Source organism: Bicyclus anynana, chromosome 18, assembly GCF_947172395.1.
Source record: "Bicyclus anynana chromosome 18, ilBicAnyn1.1, whole genome shotgun sequence".
Classification (NCBI taxonomy): Eukaryota; Metazoa; Arthropoda; class Insecta; order Lepidoptera; family Nymphalidae; genus Bicyclus; species Bicyclus anynana.
In genome coordinates, this window is record NC_069100.1 from 11,264,253 (window position 1) to 11,284,721 (window position 20,469).

General features: G+C 34.4%; 1 protein-coding gene across 10 annotated transcripts in view; it reads left to right on the plus strand.

The window, feature by feature from the left end:
* LOC112056919 (probable nuclear hormone receptor HR3) overlaps positions 1–17,740 on the plus strand; it is a 153,172-nt gene extending 135,432 nt beyond the window's left edge. For 8 of the 10 annotated variants that reach the window (XM_052887007.1, XM_052887002.1, XM_052887003.1 and 5 more), the window contains 8 exons: positions 4,163–4,331; positions 6,783–6,952; positions 12,020–12,134; positions 13,123–13,277; positions 13,848–13,956; positions 14,500–14,618; positions 15,136–15,286; positions 15,692–17,740. In XM_052887007.1, the coding sequence (XP_052742967.1) occupies positions 4,163–4,331; positions 6,783–6,952; positions 12,020–12,134; positions 13,123–13,277; positions 13,848–13,956; positions 14,500–14,618; positions 15,136–15,286; positions 15,692–15,818 (1,115 nt within the window). In that variant the 3' untranslated portion in view covers positions 15,819–17,740. Of the gene's footprint in view, positions 1–4,162; positions 4,332–6,782; positions 6,953–7,455; positions 7,971–12,019; positions 12,135–13,122; positions 13,278–13,847; positions 13,957–14,499; positions 14,619–15,135; positions 15,287–15,691 lie in introns of those variants that run through there. The other 2 variants (XM_052887005.1, XM_052887006.1) reach the window with 1 other exon arrangement.
* Positions 17,741–20,469: the final 2,729 nt, after the last annotated feature.

Sequence of the window (20,469 nt, forward strand, 5' to 3'; positions counted from 1 at the left end):
TCTGCATTTTATATTCGTAAGTACCATCATGACTCTGCATAACATGCTTGAAATGTAATTAATTGTCGTGATTGGATAGCTTCGTATGAAGTAGATTAATTTAATGAAATACGCTATAAGAGATCACCTGACAAAGTCCAGAGCTCGATTCCCAGAATTCATTTAAGCAATGATAGAATGAAATATGAACGAAACACGAGAGACAATAATTTTTAAAAAGTCCATAATTTGAAACTTTAATTTGAGGAATCTGTTGGAGAAACTTCAAAGCTAATCTAAAAAGACAATGGAATATTTTTAATGAAATATGAAAACTTTAAATTAAATATTTTACGCCATGAGAACGTACTCGATTTATTCAGATACCTGTGTCTTTCGATAGACAGAAGAAAATAATATTTTTCTCCCTTTGTTTATTGTACCCATCTCATCTTATATTATCAAAAATATTTATGGAATTACGAGTAATGTGTAATATCAAGAAATACAATTTTAACCTTTTATTTATGAATGTATATAACAATTTTATAATTTATTTTAAATTATACATCAAGTAATCAAGCCTAACCAAAATGCAACTTATACTATTGTCGGTTTAATACTGACGATTGTAATGTTATCGATAAAATAAATATATTGAACTTTAGCAGTCACATCACTAGCAACATTACGCAATGCGTCACTGGTCTCGTTATGTGTAGAGTCAGAACTTCAAGTTATTATCTGCTTTTTATTGATACACACTAAAAGCAATTACGATGATTAGATAACTATTGTATAACATTGTAGCGGTGAATATTAAGGAACTTAGTGGCTTTACAGATTGAAGCAGAATTTTCGAGACTAGACGCGTTTGAAGTTTTCATAGCTTTGGTATTAAATTAACCAGTGGACGTCCGTGATATTGTCTGCGAGAAAATTAATGTTGATTGCTGTTCTTTTATTGGTAATTTATATTTCAACGATAGTCAATGTACCAATTTCCGTGAAGACAACAAAAAAAATGGCAGATTTTTAAGAGAACTTTCAATCGTTATTTGCAACACTTTATGTGTACCTATAAGTTTTTACAATTTTTCGAAAATGTCACTTAAGACCTTTCAAGCTATATTGCTTAGTACTCTTTTCTATTTATATTTTCTCGACTTATGGTACACTATATGTTTTACCACGGTTCTAATTTATCTTCCCACCTTCTCTAAACCTTTAGGAATACGTCGTAGTATAAACTGCCTAGCATCATACGTGTACCTATCCTTACATTTACACTGGCAATTAAACTTTCCAAATCAAAACAGCGGCTGAGATAAGCATAGCGGTAATATTTATCACTCTTTAACTAGTTTGTAATTGCATTATGTTCATTTTGGATCGTAAATAATACAATGCTTGTTTAGCATAAAACAATTACTTGGCTCCATGTTCTAACTCCACAATGATAAGCAAAATAAGTGTTTCATAGAATCATTATTTAATATCAATATTAATGATTAGTAAAGGCCGTCGCCCTGAATTGTTTCTACAATCAATTAATTATATCAGCCCTTCATTGGCAGAATCTCTCTCACTGAATATTGTGTTCTTGTAAAGCGTTAAAACAATAATTATGTCATCTTCATGCAAAATATTAATTTACTCCTTTGGTTTTGAGATTGCAATTTTTAAATATTGTAAAATAAAATAAGAAGGTATAAGTATTATGCATATAAAATTCGTTACTTTTCAGTAGTTTGGAATAGTTTTATTTTATTAATAAATGATGAATGTAAGCAATAACTTCACCCAGATTCAACACACACCATAAGTAAGTTTTACCATACTATTTACATTAGGAAACCGGAGCATTCTATGATGATTTTGTTGCAATCTCTTTCACCCATGACTTAAACATGAATGAAACTGTAAATCAGTAATTTTCTGCAACATTTACAAGAAAATATTTTTCTTAGGCTCCACGCATTATAATAATGTTAGCTTTTATATAATAAAACCTTTTTGTTCGCTCTAAACATCAATCATTCGCGAATGATTGACAAAGCGATTTATGGCCTTATTTTTGTATTTAACGCATTTTTGATTCATCGAATCGTTCATTCGAATCATATTTGCATTCTTTCATTCTTCTTCACGATATCGATATATTTTGCAGTCACCTCACTAGCGCGTTATATAGTATTGCACAATCCGTCGCGTCACTATACGCTCGGTCGACGTCTCGCTATGCGAGTACTCGTGACGTTACTTATAATTTATACATACAAGTTATTTCTAGTGTTCGTACTGGATTGGTCATTTTTTCAAGTACCTCTCTGACTAAGTTGGGTAAGCATTGCTTCTAAAAAGGTCCCTGGTTCGATTGACCGCTTAAATTTTGGAAGTATATTTTCCAAATAAAATTTATGCACGCCACTGGTATAGACCAACTTTATATAAAACCACCCTTATATCCCGTTTTAAAATTAGCTAGGCACCTTTTCTTTAAAGTCGGCTTTAAAGGTGGATTCGTAAAGGTATTCTCTTTGACGTGTAAGAAAAGAGTTATTGGGCGTGGTTGAAGAAAAATAATCAAATAAAATATAAATGAATGTTAAAAGCAAGAATTTTCGTGAAACGGTTACAGTTCAACGACCTCTTAATGTTATTCCCTAATACGAAAAGCAATAAAGCAAACTCCATAAATCATAAATAATCAAAATCGCTGGCTCCTTTATGCGTAACAAGAAATCTTTTGTAAGAGTCTAGACAAAATAGTACTTTTGTCCGAAAAACCTATAAAAATAGGACGTTAAACTGAAGGACACCGTCCCAAAAATTTCATCCACTCAGCAAGAGCTCTAATCCTATATCAAATGTTCGAAAAGCAAGCTCAATTCATATTGGATTCTCGAACATAAATAACCAGGATCAAAGACCTGTTCCTACATAAAACTTATAAGCCTACCACGGCTCGTGTTACTGGCCGGGTTCATCGAACGTTTTAACAAAAGAAAAATATTATGTACCACCGAAAACCGCGTCGATAACACGACCAAATTGAATGGCGTAGCTATAAGTGAATAATTGTTCGGCCGTAAAACGCGTTTGTATTCGTTCGGCTTATAGAACGGGACCACTCTACGTAGGATATATACGTCACTACGCGTCGTCAAAGTTCGTTGTTCTACTAGGCAGTATGCCAATGGCCGCTTGTCCCGCACGCACACATCTCAAGCAAACAAGATTACTTCTACATGCGTACACATTCGCACACACGCGCGTTTGGTTGTGTAAACTGTTGAGTAATATATTGTATTACCTACATTCAAATAATGTATTTAAGTAATTAATTGTTTTTATTAATAGCGTAGGTTTTTGCGTGGGAATTTTATGATAAGCAACGTTTTTTTTTTGTTGGTTACGTCATTATAATCGAAAGTAGAGCCATAGCGGCGAGTAGCGGAAACAACAATTCTAAATTCAAATGTTTGATCCTTTTTTTGCACTGATTTTTATTTTAGTAATTAAAAAAAACAATTATACACTACACTATAAAATTTATACTTTTTCATTAAATTTTGATTATGCTTAAAAGCGTTATAAATTTGAATAATAATATTCCTTATTTTAAATAGTCAAAACAGTCCTTAGCTTATGCATATAATGTCTCAAGGGGAGTTTGGACACTCGCACTAAAAAGACTTGTATTTAGAGAGGCCTCATTCAAGGAAACCTTCATCTTCAGGATCTTAGTTAAGGGTTTAACACCGGTCACGCTTACTTTGGGGCTATTGATGTGTGTATTGTCATAATATATTTATTTCCTTCAACCTTCCATCCGTTCATGCTAAAATTATAAATGTGAAAGTAAGTCTGTCTTGAAACAGAGAATTTTCTTAATTCTCTGCGTGTGTGAAGTCTGCCAATCCGCATTGGGCCAGCGTCGTGAACTATTGGCCTATCCCCTCTCATTCTGAGAGGAGACTTGAGCTCTGCAGTGCGCCGAATATGGGTTGATACCAAAGTCTGTCTTTAAGTAACCTTCATGGCTATACCGATAAAATAAATTTTAGTACAATGATAAATAGGACTTGGGAACAGAACATAACAGAATTTAACGAAAAGTATTCTATTATATTTGGGATAATTCCAGAGTGGTGGATCATATATTTCTTTTTAATTTCAGCGGTGAAATTCGGGCGCATGTCAAAGAAGCAACGCGAGAAGGTCGAGGACGAGGTCAGATACTTCCAGGCGCAGCAGACGCGTGCGCAGGCGGACTCGGCGCCCGACTCCGTGTACGACACACAACAGCAGACGCCCAGCTCCAGCGACCAGTTCCATGGACACTACAGGTACTGGGATTTTATATTTTTGGAGCTTACTCCTTAAGTATTTTTTTTTTCGTGTTGAGTAAGTGCCGATGGCTCCATGTGGGACCACTACAGCGTCACCGGGGGGTTTGGGCGAGCGCAGAAGCATCGCCTGATGAGACCCGAAGGCTGAAATAAAGATAGAGGACGGAACGGCTCTCTAAGGACGTCTCCTATGAGACTCGGACCTCGGCTTAGATGGCCATTCGGGAAGGTGTAACCGTGACCTCAGTGAATCAGTCCGGACGCCCCCGAGATCCTGCTTAAGAATCGATTTTTCACATATAACCACACGGTATGAAAAAAGAATGGGTAGTAAAATTCGATGAATGAATGACAGCGTTACGTTTTTTGTGCGCAACCTAGTCTGCGCACCTTGCACTTTTTCAGGCGTAAGTATTGAGACGTACATAGTGTATACAGCGGGGCAACATATACCTATTTAGACAGTGGATCTGAAAGAGTAAGCTCCATTCGTGCGTCGGAGCTGACACACTTTATTTATTTTTTTAAAACATATTTATATTATTTTATTTGATAAAGTAGTGAAAGCGTTAAACTAACAATAGGTACATTGAAAATGTATTGAACATAATTATAAATAATTGTAATCATTATAATAGCAAAAATCGTTAGTAAATTAAAAAAATGTAGGTAGCACAGACTTGCATACATTTTTGTATTGTGGTGTTAACCATTCTTTCGACTAATAATCGATTTTTGAAGATTGATAGATATTATGTTTAAAACACGTTTTTATTAAAATATGCGTTTTACTTACATTTTTTAATTTACTCGACAGACAAACATCGGTAAACTCTACTTGGTTGTGTTCTTTATATCGGGACATTGTAACGTAAATCAGTATGAACCTTTCTCTTTTAACTTCAATGTCAGTCTCTTTTCAGTAAAATAATTGTTTTTATTTTATTAATTAATGGAACATTTAGATGTTTTTTGTGAAAATTTCCCACTACAGGTGTAGTAAGAAATGTTATGTAATATTAAATATATGAAGTGTACAGTAAACGTGGTTAATGTCAATTAAAAACAACAGTAATGTAAAACTGTATCAAAGAGCTGGTAATTTACACAATTTCCAAGAACGGTAAGAATTCCCATGCATTTTTACACACGCTAAGCGAATCCGTTACAAAATACGTTCTGTCTGTGGTATAATCCATGCCATACCGTACCGTTACCGACCTTTCCGTAATACATAACAAACATTCATGTCAGTCATTACCTAACGGGCCTATCGCGACAAACTTCAATGACGTTGTAACGGTATACCGTATAACCTATCTCCATCTAGCGTTGGGTAGCGGTACTACTTAGTTCTTACGTTCGCTAATAGATAGCGTTCAGTTATGTTGACCTTATAACAGCTGTAAGGAAAAGGCTGATAATAATTAAATGACTTATTTATCAGGTCGATTAATAATAATTATTATATAATTATACCATTGTTTATACTTTTAATGTGTAAACAATGGTCTAATATTAATATTAATATTATTAATTGCTTTGCTATTTAATATAATTATAGTTATTTTACATATTAGGGATAAATAAACTTTGAAAAGGTTTCAACCGAGTTTCAAGACGATTTCAAATGAATTTATAAACAACATTAATATTGTAACAATTTTAAACATTTTAATAAAATTGAGTTTACTCAGTAATTTGTAAAGAATACTCAACGTAAGCTATGTAAAAAGTAGACATGCCATCTAGTGTCGAATAGAACTACTGGTTATTTTGATAAAACTCCTGTAGGTGGCGCTTCATTTCGGTTAAGAGCGTTGTGCTAATTCGTATTGATTGCTCTTCCGCGAAATGATGACTACAAGGATACTCTAAACTAGGTTAAGTGATGTATTGTTTTTCAACACAATTTGACCACAAATTTGTTACTAAGCTACAACTGTTGACGCCTTTCAGTTCTGCAGACTAGTTCACTAACTTTGACGTATGTAGATTGACATTGAGATTCTATGTAACAAATGTCAACCGGTGCCTACTGACAACCCTTCGTGGATATCATACAGTAGGTAGATGACATTGACGTTTATTTTAATGGGTTGTAAATAAATACCAAATTAGTGAATAGGCCAGCTGTCCCTGTCCCTATCAATTAACAACAATGATAGTTATTGTTGAAATATAGTCAAAATTCCGCCAACCCTCATTGACGCAGCATGGAGGGAGGAGTGGCTTGTAGGGGGCCGCTAAATGGTGTTGATGAAAAAAAAATATTCTATAGTGTTTTTCAGATAGCATGGGTACGGTGACAGTCGCCTTATGACGTCCATAATACGCATTAATATCGCGAAACGCGGCCAACTTTCAAGAGCGAAATGAACTGTCACCCGCACCATGCTATACGAAACGAACTGTAAGAAATAACGTATTCTTTCTCTGTTCTTCCAGCTACCCCGGCTACAGCTCCCCGCTGCCCTACGGCTACAACAACCCCCCACTAAACTCCAACATGAACATCCAGCCGCAGCCTCCCCAGTATGACGTCACCGATTATGCCGACTCCACCACGCCATACGAGCCCAAGCCTCCATTCCTGGACACAGATTTTATTGGTCGTGGTAAGTACAGCTTCTTTATTTTTTTTAATAAAATACATTAACCACAGCTAAAGGTGTTTGAATAGTCCAATTCCTTATGAATCAATTAAAAAAAAACATCAAAAAGTAAATCGAAACGAATACAGTAATTGATTACTATAACAATAAATATCGATCTACGAGTAATTGTAATGATACAGTTTGATTTATATTTGTTTGAGGTAATTTTCAAAATCAAAACAAAATAGTATTGAACATAAATTTACTATGAAAATAATTATATTGTATTTTTGGTTGGACTATTCAAACAGTTTTTATAAAGCCAATCATGGCTTATTAGAAAAAAAGCATTTTAAATAAAATTAAAATAAGTAATTGTGACTAAATATTCTATTAAAAGACTATTCAGGTTTACTAACCCATATTATTTTAATTCAAAGTATCATCTAACATAGCTGTACTATTCAATATAAAAATAGATGTAAGCAAAATGTATTCGTTACCACCAATATAATTGTCAATAGACGAACAAAAGACCATCAGAGCGACCACATCAACATCAACCGCCACCACATCAACAACAACAATGCGACAAACGACAATAAACGACATAAACCGCACCAGAATACAAGAGTTCGACAGATACGAGGAGCGAATCCAATCGCCCGTCTCAATATCCAGCGGAGTTATCAGCATAAAACAGGAAATAAAACCCGAAACGTCAATGGGCGTTGACAATTTGGTCGCATCGTACGTAGACTCGACAACATTTCTTCATAGTCCAACCAATATGAATAGTCCAATGGACATTCAGAACACAGTGCTGGTTAGCGGTCAAAGCTCGGTGTCTTTGACGAGTGAGGAGCTAAGTCCCGATGATTTGACGTCAAGCAGTGGACACGCGCGGCTGATGGATCCACTCAATATGAACATGTCTGGAATGGGAATGGTTAATCCGAACGCGGTTTCGAATAGAAGGCACCAAGGCACGAGTTCAAGTGATGATATGCCGTGTAAGTTATAATTATTACACTGAAATGTTATTACCCAAAAAGAAAACAACTTAATCACTCTATATAGTCCTTCATTTTTATGAGTTTTGTTAGCTAAGTTGTTTAAAAACTAGTTGATTTTTTTTTCGGGTTCTTTTTGCGGTAATAACATCTCACTGTTTTTTTTTTGTGTTTCTTATTCAACTTACGTATGTATGCTATATTCCTAAATAGTTATAAAAATGCTCTCCGTACACCATTTTGTAGTAAGTAACCTTGTGTTTTTGATCACTATAATTGATATTATTATTATTGATAAAACGTCAAATAGAGGCTTTATGACTCCTCTACACCATTGGCCATGAAGAACTATGTCGGTTCAGATAGTACATAAATGACGAAGTTATGAGGTAACAAACATTAAAAAAAAAAACAAAAAAAAGCATACGCATCGAATTGAGAACTTCCTCCTTTTTGAAGTCGGTCAAAAATAGAAAATTCCTTTTCCAATATAGGTTCATAATGAGTCCACAGGCAGTGTATTTTGCATCTATGAAGTGCCACCGATGAAGTTACCAGTTTTCCAGTCAAATATAGCAATGTCATCTCGTTAATGTGGTATGACGGTAGCGATCTTGCCCTATTCTGTGATTAAACCTCAAGGCCGATGGTGTAGAGGAGATATTTATTGAAGCTAGTTTTAGTGTAAAATGTAGAGTTACCCTAAAGGTCACTGCTTTGGATTTTATGATAAACCATTTCAACTCATTCGACGTGTTTTTTAAAATTAACAATTCTCGATTATTAAGATCTGAGAAATTCAATAATTTTTGTACGCAATTTGATTTTTGCTAGTAATGACGATATCGTGACCAAGGGGTAAGGCTATACCGTAGTCGCTATATTTCCTACTGTTATTTTGTTAGCGTTTTTTTTATTTTTATATATTTTTTATTTTGTATTTTTGATTACCATTGAATGCTCCAAAGAATCTTTACTACATTGCAGTTACGTTAATTGCTGATATTCATAACATGTAAATGAAAATGGATTGTGATGATGCAAATCTCACAAGAGTATATATACTAAACGCTAATTTCACAAACATTGAGACCAATATCTTAGCATTCCATAAATTCGCCGTAACGGGTTTTGGGTCCATCGTGTGGTAGAGAGAAAATCTCCGAGCAGAACCCGAGCCATGTTACCCGGATATATAATAATGGTGGTTTAAGATAATATTTAGAAATTAATTTTTGAAAGAAAGACAAGTCCATTAATATTAAATAACTGCGTCCTGGGATTCAAACCTAAAACTCCCGTAGCTACGTAGCCGTAGCCGTAGTCACCTGATCAACAAGGCTACGAGTATTTCGTACACGTAGCAATAATAAAACTGTTATTCTATTTAGTCCTAATCATCATCATTGGCAACCCATTTTTGGCTCACTGTTGAGCACGACTCTCGTACCAGAATGGGAGGGGTTTAGGCCATAGCCCACCATGCTAGCCTATTCCGGATTGGCAGACTTCACACACGTAGAGAATTGGGAAATATCACTGGTATGCAGGTCTCCTCACGACGTTTTTCTTTCACCGTTTGAGACACGTGATATTTAATTTTATAAAATGCACATAACTGAAAAGTTGGTGGTGCATACCCCGGACCAGATTTGAACTTATGCCCTCCGAATCGAAGGCAGAGGTCATATCCACTGGGCTATCACGGTTCTCAGTGAGCTTTCATCATAATAAATCATAATTGAGTCTTAAATTCCTATATGACATGTCAATTTCTTTCTCTATACTTGTGTTATTATCATCATCATCATCATCAATTCATCAGCCGATGGACGTCCACTGCAGGGCCTTTTGTAGGGACTTTCAAACATCACGATACTGAGCCACCTGCATCCAGCGAATCCCTGCGACTCGCTTGATGTCGTCAGTTCACTTGGTGTGGGGTCGACCAACACTGCGCTTATTAGTGCGGGGTCGCCATTCCAGCACTTTGGGACCCCAACGTCCATCAGCTCTTCGAACTATGTGCCCGGCCCATTGCCACTTCAGCTTCGCAACTGGTTGAGCTACGTCGGTGACTTTGGTTCTTCTGCGGATCTCCTCATTTCTAATTCGATCACGCAGAGATACTCCTAACATAGCTCGTTCCATCGCCCGCTGTGTGACTCTGAGCCTTCTTATGAGACCCAATAGTTAGCGACCAAGTGCCCATCTAACTACATCTAAATGTATTAATAATATGTAATACATCAGTTTGAGTGTACATCTACATCATAGGTTCCTAACCTTATGTTGCCCACCATTCTTTGAAAATATATATTCGCCATCCGTGGCAACCCAATTCCTAATAGTCGCGCGAAAAATGTACCCTAATGAAAATGCGCCTTAAAGGTATCAGATAAAACAGACGTACATTAAGGTCGATGGGAGAACTGGTGCTCTTGATTTCCGAGTCGACGGTACAGGGTGGCTTTCTCGTTCGCACGATGATGATAGGGAAGGGTATGATCGGCAAAGCAAGGCAGCACGGTAATAGACAAGCTGAAACGTATGTATTAGGGCTTATATTCACGACAGTTTTGACGACCTCCGTGGCGCAGTGGTATACGCGGTGGATTTAGGTACGCGGTATGTCCTGGGTTCGATCCCCGGCTGGCCCGATTGAGATTTTTTTAATTGGTCCAGGTCTCGCTGGTGGGCGGCTTTGGCCGTGGCTAATTACCACTCTAACGGCAAAGACGTACCGCCAAGCGATTTAGCGTTTCGGTACGATGCCGTGTAGAAACCGAAAGGAGCGTGGATTTCATCCTACTCCTAACAAGTTAGCCCGCTTCCATCTTAGATTGCATCATCCCTTACCATCAGGTGAGATTGTAGTCAAGGGCTAACTTGTAAAGAATAAAAAAAATGTCCCGAATTTGGTCCAGTAACATTCACATTGGCCCCTTTCTATATTCCTTGGCTATAAACCTACCATAAAAAAATTACCCTAAATGGTCAATTCTACTTGAATTTATTACTACTTACGCCAACATGCTACTACGCACGTGGCCATCAGTAGAACGGAAAGTGGATCCATCTTGCCATTCTGTTAAATCGAACATCCTGAACTAATACACAGTTCATTAAAATCGAGAGCATTTTAAAGTTATTTTTAACGTCGACATTTATTTTGTTTTGACAGATTTTGTCATAGATGGTTTTTTGAGACGTCTTATTACGTTACAAAAAAGTTTTCTCAAGGTTTTTCCCTTTTAGATCCAGTAGGAAATCTACTTGTATGAATATAGAGATAATCAGGTTAAAATCATCAGGCATCAACACGAATTTGTATTAATTAGGTACACTACTCAGTACTCGTATATTATGATTATAGTTTCATTTTATTTTGTAATTATATAATTTAGCACTTTATATTATTTTAGAAAATCTTTATGTTAGCATATAATTATAATGTATACAGCTACAATTGTAAAAAAATGAGAGCTGCTGAGTCCAATATTGCATTTAATCTATCCATTGCGGCTACGAAGTATTATTTTTGAAGACGAGAAGAAGCATTCTACTCTTATTAATGGGTCAGCACCTTTCATAGTCAAGTTGTAATTTATGGTTTCGAATGTTTACTTTATTTTTGCATTATATCCATCCGTAGTATATTAAGATGATTTTAATTTCTATTCTTTATTTATTCATTTTGTTATTTTTGCTAGTTACAGTTCTTTTTTAGCGTTGTTAAATGTATTTTTCATGTTATACAGCATAAAACTTTGTTTTATATTTGTTTTTATTTTTGTTGTAGTTATACATTTTTCTGCAAGATTTTATATGCTTAAATCAAAATAAATAATAATTCATGTTATTATAAGCGATACCACAATATACTACTTAACCAAGATAACTAGGATTTAATGGATTGTATTAATAAACATTTATTATTAATTTTTGCCAATATTTTAGAAAACACGTAATGTAATAATAATCTTAAATAGGTGGTCTAGTTAGCTTGGTCGAGTAGTACGATAGTTCAAACAATAAATGTAAATGCTCGACTGTAATTGATGTAACTTTGCAGCGGAAGGCGACATCAGCAAGGTGCTGGTGAAGAGCCTGGCCGAGGCGCACGCCAACACCAACCCCAAGCTGGAGTTCATTCACGAGATGTTCAGGAAACCACAGGATTTGCCCAAGTGAGTGTTCAATTATATTAAAAGTAACCTACCAGCTTCATCATCATCATCATAATATCAACCAATGGACTGCAGTGGACTGCAGGACATCGGCCTTTTGTAGGGAGTTCCAAAAATCACGATACTGAGCCACCTGCATCCAGCGAATCCCGGCGACTCGCTTGATGTCGTCAGTCCACCTGGTGGGGGGTCGACCAACACTGCGCTTACTAGTGCGGGGTCGCCCAAGTCTCGGATCCATAGGTCATCACTGGCAACAGGCACTGTTCGAAGACTTTTGTTTTCAGGCACTGAGGAATTTCGGACGAAACCTACCAGCTTAGAAGATTAAAACTATATTAATAAAACAGTTAGGTTGGCTTCTTGTGTCGTTCCTCATAATTATCAGCTGATTTTAACTCCATATTCTTTCTCCATATAACAGGGGATATAAAGTTTTAGAGTTAGACCCACCAGGCTGCTTCAATGTGGTTTGGCAGTATAATAGTGACAATGTTAAATTAACGACCACTATCGGATGTTAAAGATATTAACCGGCACCGACGGTTTAAGGTGCTCTCCGAGGCATCGGGTTGTAAAACCACCAACTTCTCAATGCCAGGCTGACAATTTCAACTATTTTTTTCTTAGAAGACAGTAAAAATCGGTCTGGATATTTCAGAATTACATATACCCCCGCAGACGCAAAGCCTCTTTGTGATTAAATCAAACACCGATACTTTTTTTCTTTAGGTATTCTTTACAACTAAGCCCTTGACTACAACTAAGATGCAGTCTAAGATGGAAGCGGTCTAACGTGTTAGAAGGAGGGTGAAAATCCACACCCCTTTCGGTTTCGTACCGGAACGCTAAATCGCTTGGCGGTACGTCTTGTTGATAGGGTGGAAACTAGCCACGGCCGTAGCCTCCCTCCAGCCAAAACTACTATACATCTACTACTACTATACATCCTATTCCATTGATAGATAAACCAATATTACGTTTGCAGGCTTCTGTTCTACAATTCGATGACGTACGAGGAGATGTGGCTGGACTGCGCCGACAAGCTGACCGCCATGATACAGAACATCATCGAGTTTGCCAAGCTCATCCCGGGCTTCATGAAGCTCAGCCAGGACGACCAGATCCTGCTGCTCAAGTCTGGTGAGTCTGCCTCAATAGTTCGACGGTAATGGAGACTCAATACCGAGAAGTCGTGGTTTATTAAAAGTCTGGCAAGTTCGTTGATAAACCTTCCATGATATGCGGGCGACGGGCGGAAAGACTGCGCGGCTGTAAAATCTCACAGCCGCGCACAAATAAACGATTATTATTGTTATTATAAGGGCGAAAGTTTTTGTGTAAGTATGTGTGTGTTTGTGTAAGTATGTATGTTTGTTTCTCCTTTGCACAGTGGGTACTGAAGGGATTTGCCTGTAATTTGGAGCAGTAATAGATTTTACTCTGGATTAACACATGGTCTAGTATTTTTATCCCGGAAAAAATTCGATTCCCGTGAGACTTGTGATAAACAGAATTTCATGCGGATGAAGTCGCGGGCGTCCGCTAGTATTTCATAAGTTTTCATTTTCCATTGAATTTGTTCTAGTTTTATTATTTTATTAGCGGACACACAAACTTTCGCCTTTATAATATCAGTATGTTTGGTATAATAATTAATTAAATTTTACATTATTATATTTGTTAAATAATTTATTGTAATTTGTCCTCTAGGTTCATTCGAGCTAGCCATAGTGCGCCTGTCCCGACTTATCGACGTCAACCGAGAACAAGTGCTGTACGGGGACGTCGTGCTGCCCATACGGGAGTGCGTCCACGCGCGGTGAGTTACATTTACTGTCAGACATTTACATTTAAAATGGGAACATGCGGATTGGTTACATTTAAACATAAGAAACGAGGACACAAAATAACAGATGAAGATAAGAAACACTTTATTGCACACAGAATATAATAAAAATATAATAAATTAAACAAATAATCGGCTAAAAGAGTCTTTTTTGTGTTACAAGCAATCTTCAAATAATCAAAAGTCAAAACTGTGTATTCAATAAAATCGGAAAAAAACATTTTTAATTAATTTTTGCATTATTGTTTTTTTACTTTGTTTTAAAGTAATGGTAATACTCAAAACTTTAAATAAAGCTATGAGATGAGATACTTTTGCAAAAAGTTTCATCTTGATATTAAAAAAAAAAATTCACATCGGTCCAGGCGTCTCCGAGTAATCAGGTAACATACATACAAAAAAAAGAAAAACATACAGTCGAGAACCTCCTCCTTTTTTTTGAAGTCGGTTAAAAAATACTTCCAATCTGTTGTTTGTTTGTTATTAACTAAGCTTATTATATTTATATTATTTCAGTGACCCCCGCGACATAACGCTGGTGACGGGCATCTTCGACGCGGCCAAGACAATCGCGCGGCTGAAGCTTACCGAGACCGAACTCGCTCTGTATCAGAGTCTCGTGTTGCTCTGGCCCGGTAAGTGTTGCTTCGCGCTGCCTGGGTTTGGGCACCCTTCTTACGTTTTAATATCTTGTATATAAGTGAGCTTGTATACAACAGCCGTGATAGACTAGCGGATTTACTGCCACCTGCCTACCTTCGATTCGGAGGGTCCGGGGCTTGCACCTCCAACTTATTAGTTATGTGCATTTTAAGAAATTAAATATCATTTACCTCAATCGGTGAAGAAAAAACATCGTGAGGAAACCTACAGCATAGCGTTCCTGAGAATTTTCTTATTTAGGTATCTAAGTGTGTAAAGTCTGCCAATCCACGTTGGGTCAGCGCAGCGTGGTGGACTTTTAGCCTAACCCTTGAAGAAACATGGATAGCACTGTCTATCCGTGTTTCTATATGTCATAAAATAAAAAAAAATATATAGATAATAGAGATATTAATTTTTCTTCATTTTTTTCTATTCATCCATCCATTTATTCTTATAAATCGCATCAAGCCATATTTTCGTTAAAAATAAAGTTTAATTTATTTACAGAACGGCACGGCGTGCGCGGCAACCCTGAGATCCAGTGCTTGTTCAATATGTCCATGGCAGCCATGCGCCACGAGATCGAGACCAACCACGCGCCGCTCAAGGGTGACGTCACCGTGCTGGACACGCTGCTCACCAAGATACCCACCTTCAGGTAAGGAACTTTGATAATTATTTTATTGCAGGTAACGACTTCGTTGGTTGAATGATACGAACACCCGAAGGCCTTCGTAGCTTGGATCATGAAGTTAAGAGTTCCAGACCCTTTTGTCTGGCTATGAAATATTGGGCTTTTCTTTCTTCTTAATAGTAGCCCAGAGTGTTGTGGTGAAAGTGGTGGTGTTACCATTTAGATCCCGTTCCAATAGACCAGAATAACAGTAACCGGTTAAAACTACAAAGTCGCATTATTATCTTAATAAAAAGTTCAAAATCGGTTTAGCCGTGAAAAAATTAATAGACGGACAATCAGACATAATATATTCTCATTTATAATTAGTAAACTACTATTTTATATGAATTTTGAAACACATTTAACATAACCGTTTGTGTTTCACAGAGAACTGTCTTTGCTGCATTTGGAGGCGCTGTGCCGTTTCAAGGCGGCGCACCCGCACCACGTGTTCCCGGCGCTATACAAGGAGTTGTTCTCTCTGGACAGCGTGGACTACACGTTGCACGGATAAACGGGGTACTGTATCTCCCCCGATGGATATATCTCTTTGCGTTGCGACTAGATCTCATTTTTGCCTATGAAAACGGGACGTTGGCGAGTGAGGCCGAGTTACTTCTAAAGACTAGACAGCTACATTTCATATAATAATTTCCCCCGTGTCTGTACCGCTGAAGGCGTCTGTCAGTTTGTTAACCTATTTATAATTGTATGTATGTACTTTGAGACTGTTATAATGATATTTATGTATTCATACGTACAATATTTAAAAAAAAATGTTTATTTAATTCGAGTCTAAGTACGGACGGGCGTCTTCAGTTTTACATTTATTGTCAGAACGGTTGGCGACATGTTGACTTTACATATAAATGTAGAGCAATAGGAACGAGTGAAGCCGAGTTTCACATACAACTTATTATGCTGTAATACGACACTTTCTTAATGATTTATTACGGTGTAATATTTATGTGACCTTTATAATATTAATTATCGTAAAGTGTATCTAACATTGATGAAGAAATAATAATGATTATTATATAAAGATATAATAATAGAAATAGAGTTTTTATTAAGAAATAAATAAAAAAAAGTTATAACGGTGTAGCGTGACCACACAAACAGTTTGTTTTAAGCGAAACATTTAATTAAAATAAGTCTTTTTTATAATTATTTTAACAGTTTTTTTTTAAAGAGAATTGTAACTTGTTATTTATTTCAAATGATTATTAATATTGATGTTTTTTTTTCGATGTAGATTATCGAATTATGTTGTAATATAGGAATACTTGATGCTGCCCATTTTTTTATTTGTAATATTTTGTTAGCTTTTTTAATGAAACAAAATAGTCGAACATCAAAACGTAAATAACGTAATATAAATAATAATAAGTTGCATTGTAACGTAATAATTATTATAATTGTTGAACAAATTCGCGAAAGAACATTTTTTAGTATTAACAGTTAATCAAATCTTGTTATTACTAAAGTAATAATTAATTATTATTAATGTTTTATGAATTCATTTACAAAGACATTTTTTACCTTTTTACTGTGTTCATATTTTTGTTTTTAAAACTTTATCTAATTTTAATCTTTTTTACGTTTTTGTATTTTCAAGCAAATTTTTTTTTAAAAATTAATATTCTATGAAATATATAATATACTCTGATAAATTTTAAAATATTGTTTTTAGTGAAATTTTAATTATTTTATTCTTTTTGCAAATTAATAAACGTAATAATGAGATTTGATTGTATTAAAATAAAATTTCAAAGTACATTTTGAACTGTTTACAATAGCAGGCAATTTAATGCTTTTCTGTAATTGGAATTTGATCTCATTTTTTGCACTTCTACGATTGAGTGCCATTTTTGGATATTTTTTTTTTCTTTTTTGAGAATAAGTGACATAATAAAGAATGCATAATATTTTTTTTTATTTTTGTCTTATGAGAAAAAGTACATTTTTAATTTCTCGCGAAGGTATACGTAATGCGTATTATGTATTAATTTAATTTATAGTTTTACGCGGGTGTACGTATCTTTTTACATTTTTTTTTTTGGTTTTTTTTAATCAATAAAATTTAAATTGCCTGCTACGTTAATTAGATTTATTAATAAACATCAATTTTTCTAACAATATGCTAAGTTTCGTCGGATAGCCTTTATTATAGACTGGATTATATTAATGTTAAAACGTATAAATCTTAACTCGTATTTTGTAAATAGCTATTAATCGTATGTATTTTATATTAAATATCATATAAGGTTCGATGGGTTATTTTTAATTTTACATTCTATTAAAAAAGGAAAACAAATTTTCCACTATGGTACGATAGACCTCGATCTAAAGAAATCATGTGAAAAATGTTGTTTTTTTTTAATCTTTCTATATATTATATATTTTTTGTTAAATAAAGCAATCTGTTATTGTCTATTGTTTTTGTTTTATTTTATTTTATTTTTCGTTCCGTAGAGTAAGTATATATTAATAATATATTTACTTTAATGAATATTTTTTTGTTTCTTTTTGAAATTATATATTTTTAATTTTTGAAATATTATAAAATCAAAATAATATACACACACTTTCCGTTTAAAAATAATAAATAAATAGTTATTAATCATGCATACATAGTGAGAATATATAGCGAATAATAAAAATATACGGGTGGTTCAAAATATTATTTGAAAAAAAAAATACATGCTGTTATATTATATGAATGATATTTCCAGTTTCTTTTTATTATTGTTCTTGATAGATGTTGAAAAGAAATTCCTTTCAATAATTATTATAATAATGACGAAAAAATAATATCGTTTTGTTGAAACCTATTTTAATTTCATATATTATATTGCGATGAAGCACGTCATTTTAGTAAGTTAGTAACGATATTTGCTAACAAATGGGAAATGTCTGAAATTTTTGAAAAAATGGAAGTTCTAGATTGATGACGCTTAGAGTAAAGAGTATATATTATACCGTCTTTGAAGCGTCCAAATATTCTATTAACTTTGTGTATTATAAATAATACACAAAGCTAATAGAATATTTGCGTTTCGTCATTGATCCTTCGAACGATTACCAATTTTAATCTAATCAGAAATAAACTAATAAATATAATATTTGCGTTTAGGTATACTAAAATAAAAGATAAATAATCATTGATCCTTCGAACGATTAACAATTTTGGTTAATTTAATCAGAAAAAAAAACGATTTCCACCCTCTTTTTCAACATGGCCGCTCATACTTAGGGGTTAAGATCCCGAAAACTTGAATTTAAGCTCCCTTAGGCACGCCCTCCAAGATAAAATAAAAAAAAACTCTCTGAAAAAGGTTTAAAGTAACTTTTGACAGGTTTGGAAGGCAGGTTCTTCTTTTTCTAATATCTAAACATTATCAATCTAGAAACAATTCTTTTTGAATTATGTTTCGGCTTTGTCGAAAAATATTTGCATATCAGGGATAACGTTTATAAATCTAAAAAAGGGACTTTCCCCTTTGTACAAAGCATAACAAAGTTTTAGAGCACTAAGACTGAATTCGGTAAAAAAGCCGCTTTTGCCTAAACGTAAAAATATAACCGTCTAATTTTAAGCCTGCTACAAATATTCGACTGAATCTTAATTAAAAAAATACGAATTCTTAGGAACCTGAATTAAGGGCACTTTTTTGATGTTATGTGGTAGAAAGTTTTTTTTTTATTCTTTATTAATTATATTGTTAGTATAAAATAAAAATAATATTTTTAATCTTAATTAGGTGTTATTTTAAACGTAATTCATTGTACCTTTATAGGAATCTTAAGCAATTAAATTTTGAAAAAGGAAAAAGTAATATTATCGAAAATATTATTTTGTCATTCATTCAAGATCGCATTATTTGTGAGCAGGCTAAACCTCGAATTTATTTTTGAAAAATTTCAATAATCTATCGGATGCCTCATTTCGTAAAAATTTTTTGAAAAATAAAATCCAATTACATACTAATAAAAAAATCGTGTCCATTCTATACTTCTTAAAATGTAGACTTGTGATTGGTGCAGACAAGGATAAGGGATATCAGGTTATCTCTTTCGCACGAAAGAGTTTTCGTGATAGAATAGAATTAGTGGTCTCGTCTGTCGAGATTTTTTTAAATGTTCTTAGACAATTCTAGTAACGTCTTTTGGTAATTGTATACGGCAATAATGAAATTAAAAAAAAAGTGTCTAAGCATTAAAAAAATTCCGCAGTACGAGAATTTAGGGTAAAGTTTTACTTGCTGGGTAGATTAGTAGGTATTTCTAAAACTTTTGTACTATGTTTTGCTAAATTTTCACTAAAAACAATATTATAGATTTGGACACAAAACGTTAGCGTATGATGTTTGAGAAAAATATTGTGGAAAATACGCAAAGTTGATGCATGCGGGAATAATGGGTAAACAGGTTGCGTGGTTCTGTACACGGTTTCATGTGTTTCAGTTACATTTTAATACACGGACCTACGAAATCGTATTTTCAGGAAAATGTTGCTTTTTCAAAAAAAACATTCTTGAGGAAATATCTCCTGAGAATGCTCCGATTTCATTGTGTAACGCACGTTGAGGTAACCACCAAATTTGTCAGCTTTTCGCGAAAAATAGCTATTTATTGTTGAAAATAAATTTCTAACACCTACTTCCATTCAAATTGTAATTTTTACTAAACCATATAGTTTTACTACGTGTTTAAACGCAAATAGCAGCCGTACAAGTGCGACGACTTACTTACTCATCTATGTAAGCTTTACCACCATCCTTCTTTTTAACCGACTTTTTAAAAAAATAGAAGAGATTCTCAATTCGTCGCGTATGATTATTTTTAAAATGTTTGTTACCTCATAACTTCGTCATTTATTGACCAATTTTGAAAATTCTTTTTTGGTTGAAAGAATATACTGTCAGATTGGTCCCATTTTATTTTCATGAAAACCAGTTCAGTATTTTTTTGTTAAAATAAAAATAACTGATATACGTCTTTGAAGTCAGTTCCATTTTTAAATGTTAAAAAGATTATAATCATTGCTTACATGTTTCATTACTGTCTTTAAGTGTAAACGGTACTTTGATTGAAATTTCTAGTGCGTGAGGCTTCACATTTATGAGAAGTTAAGTCAAGTCAGAATTATGAGAGTCAAAGAT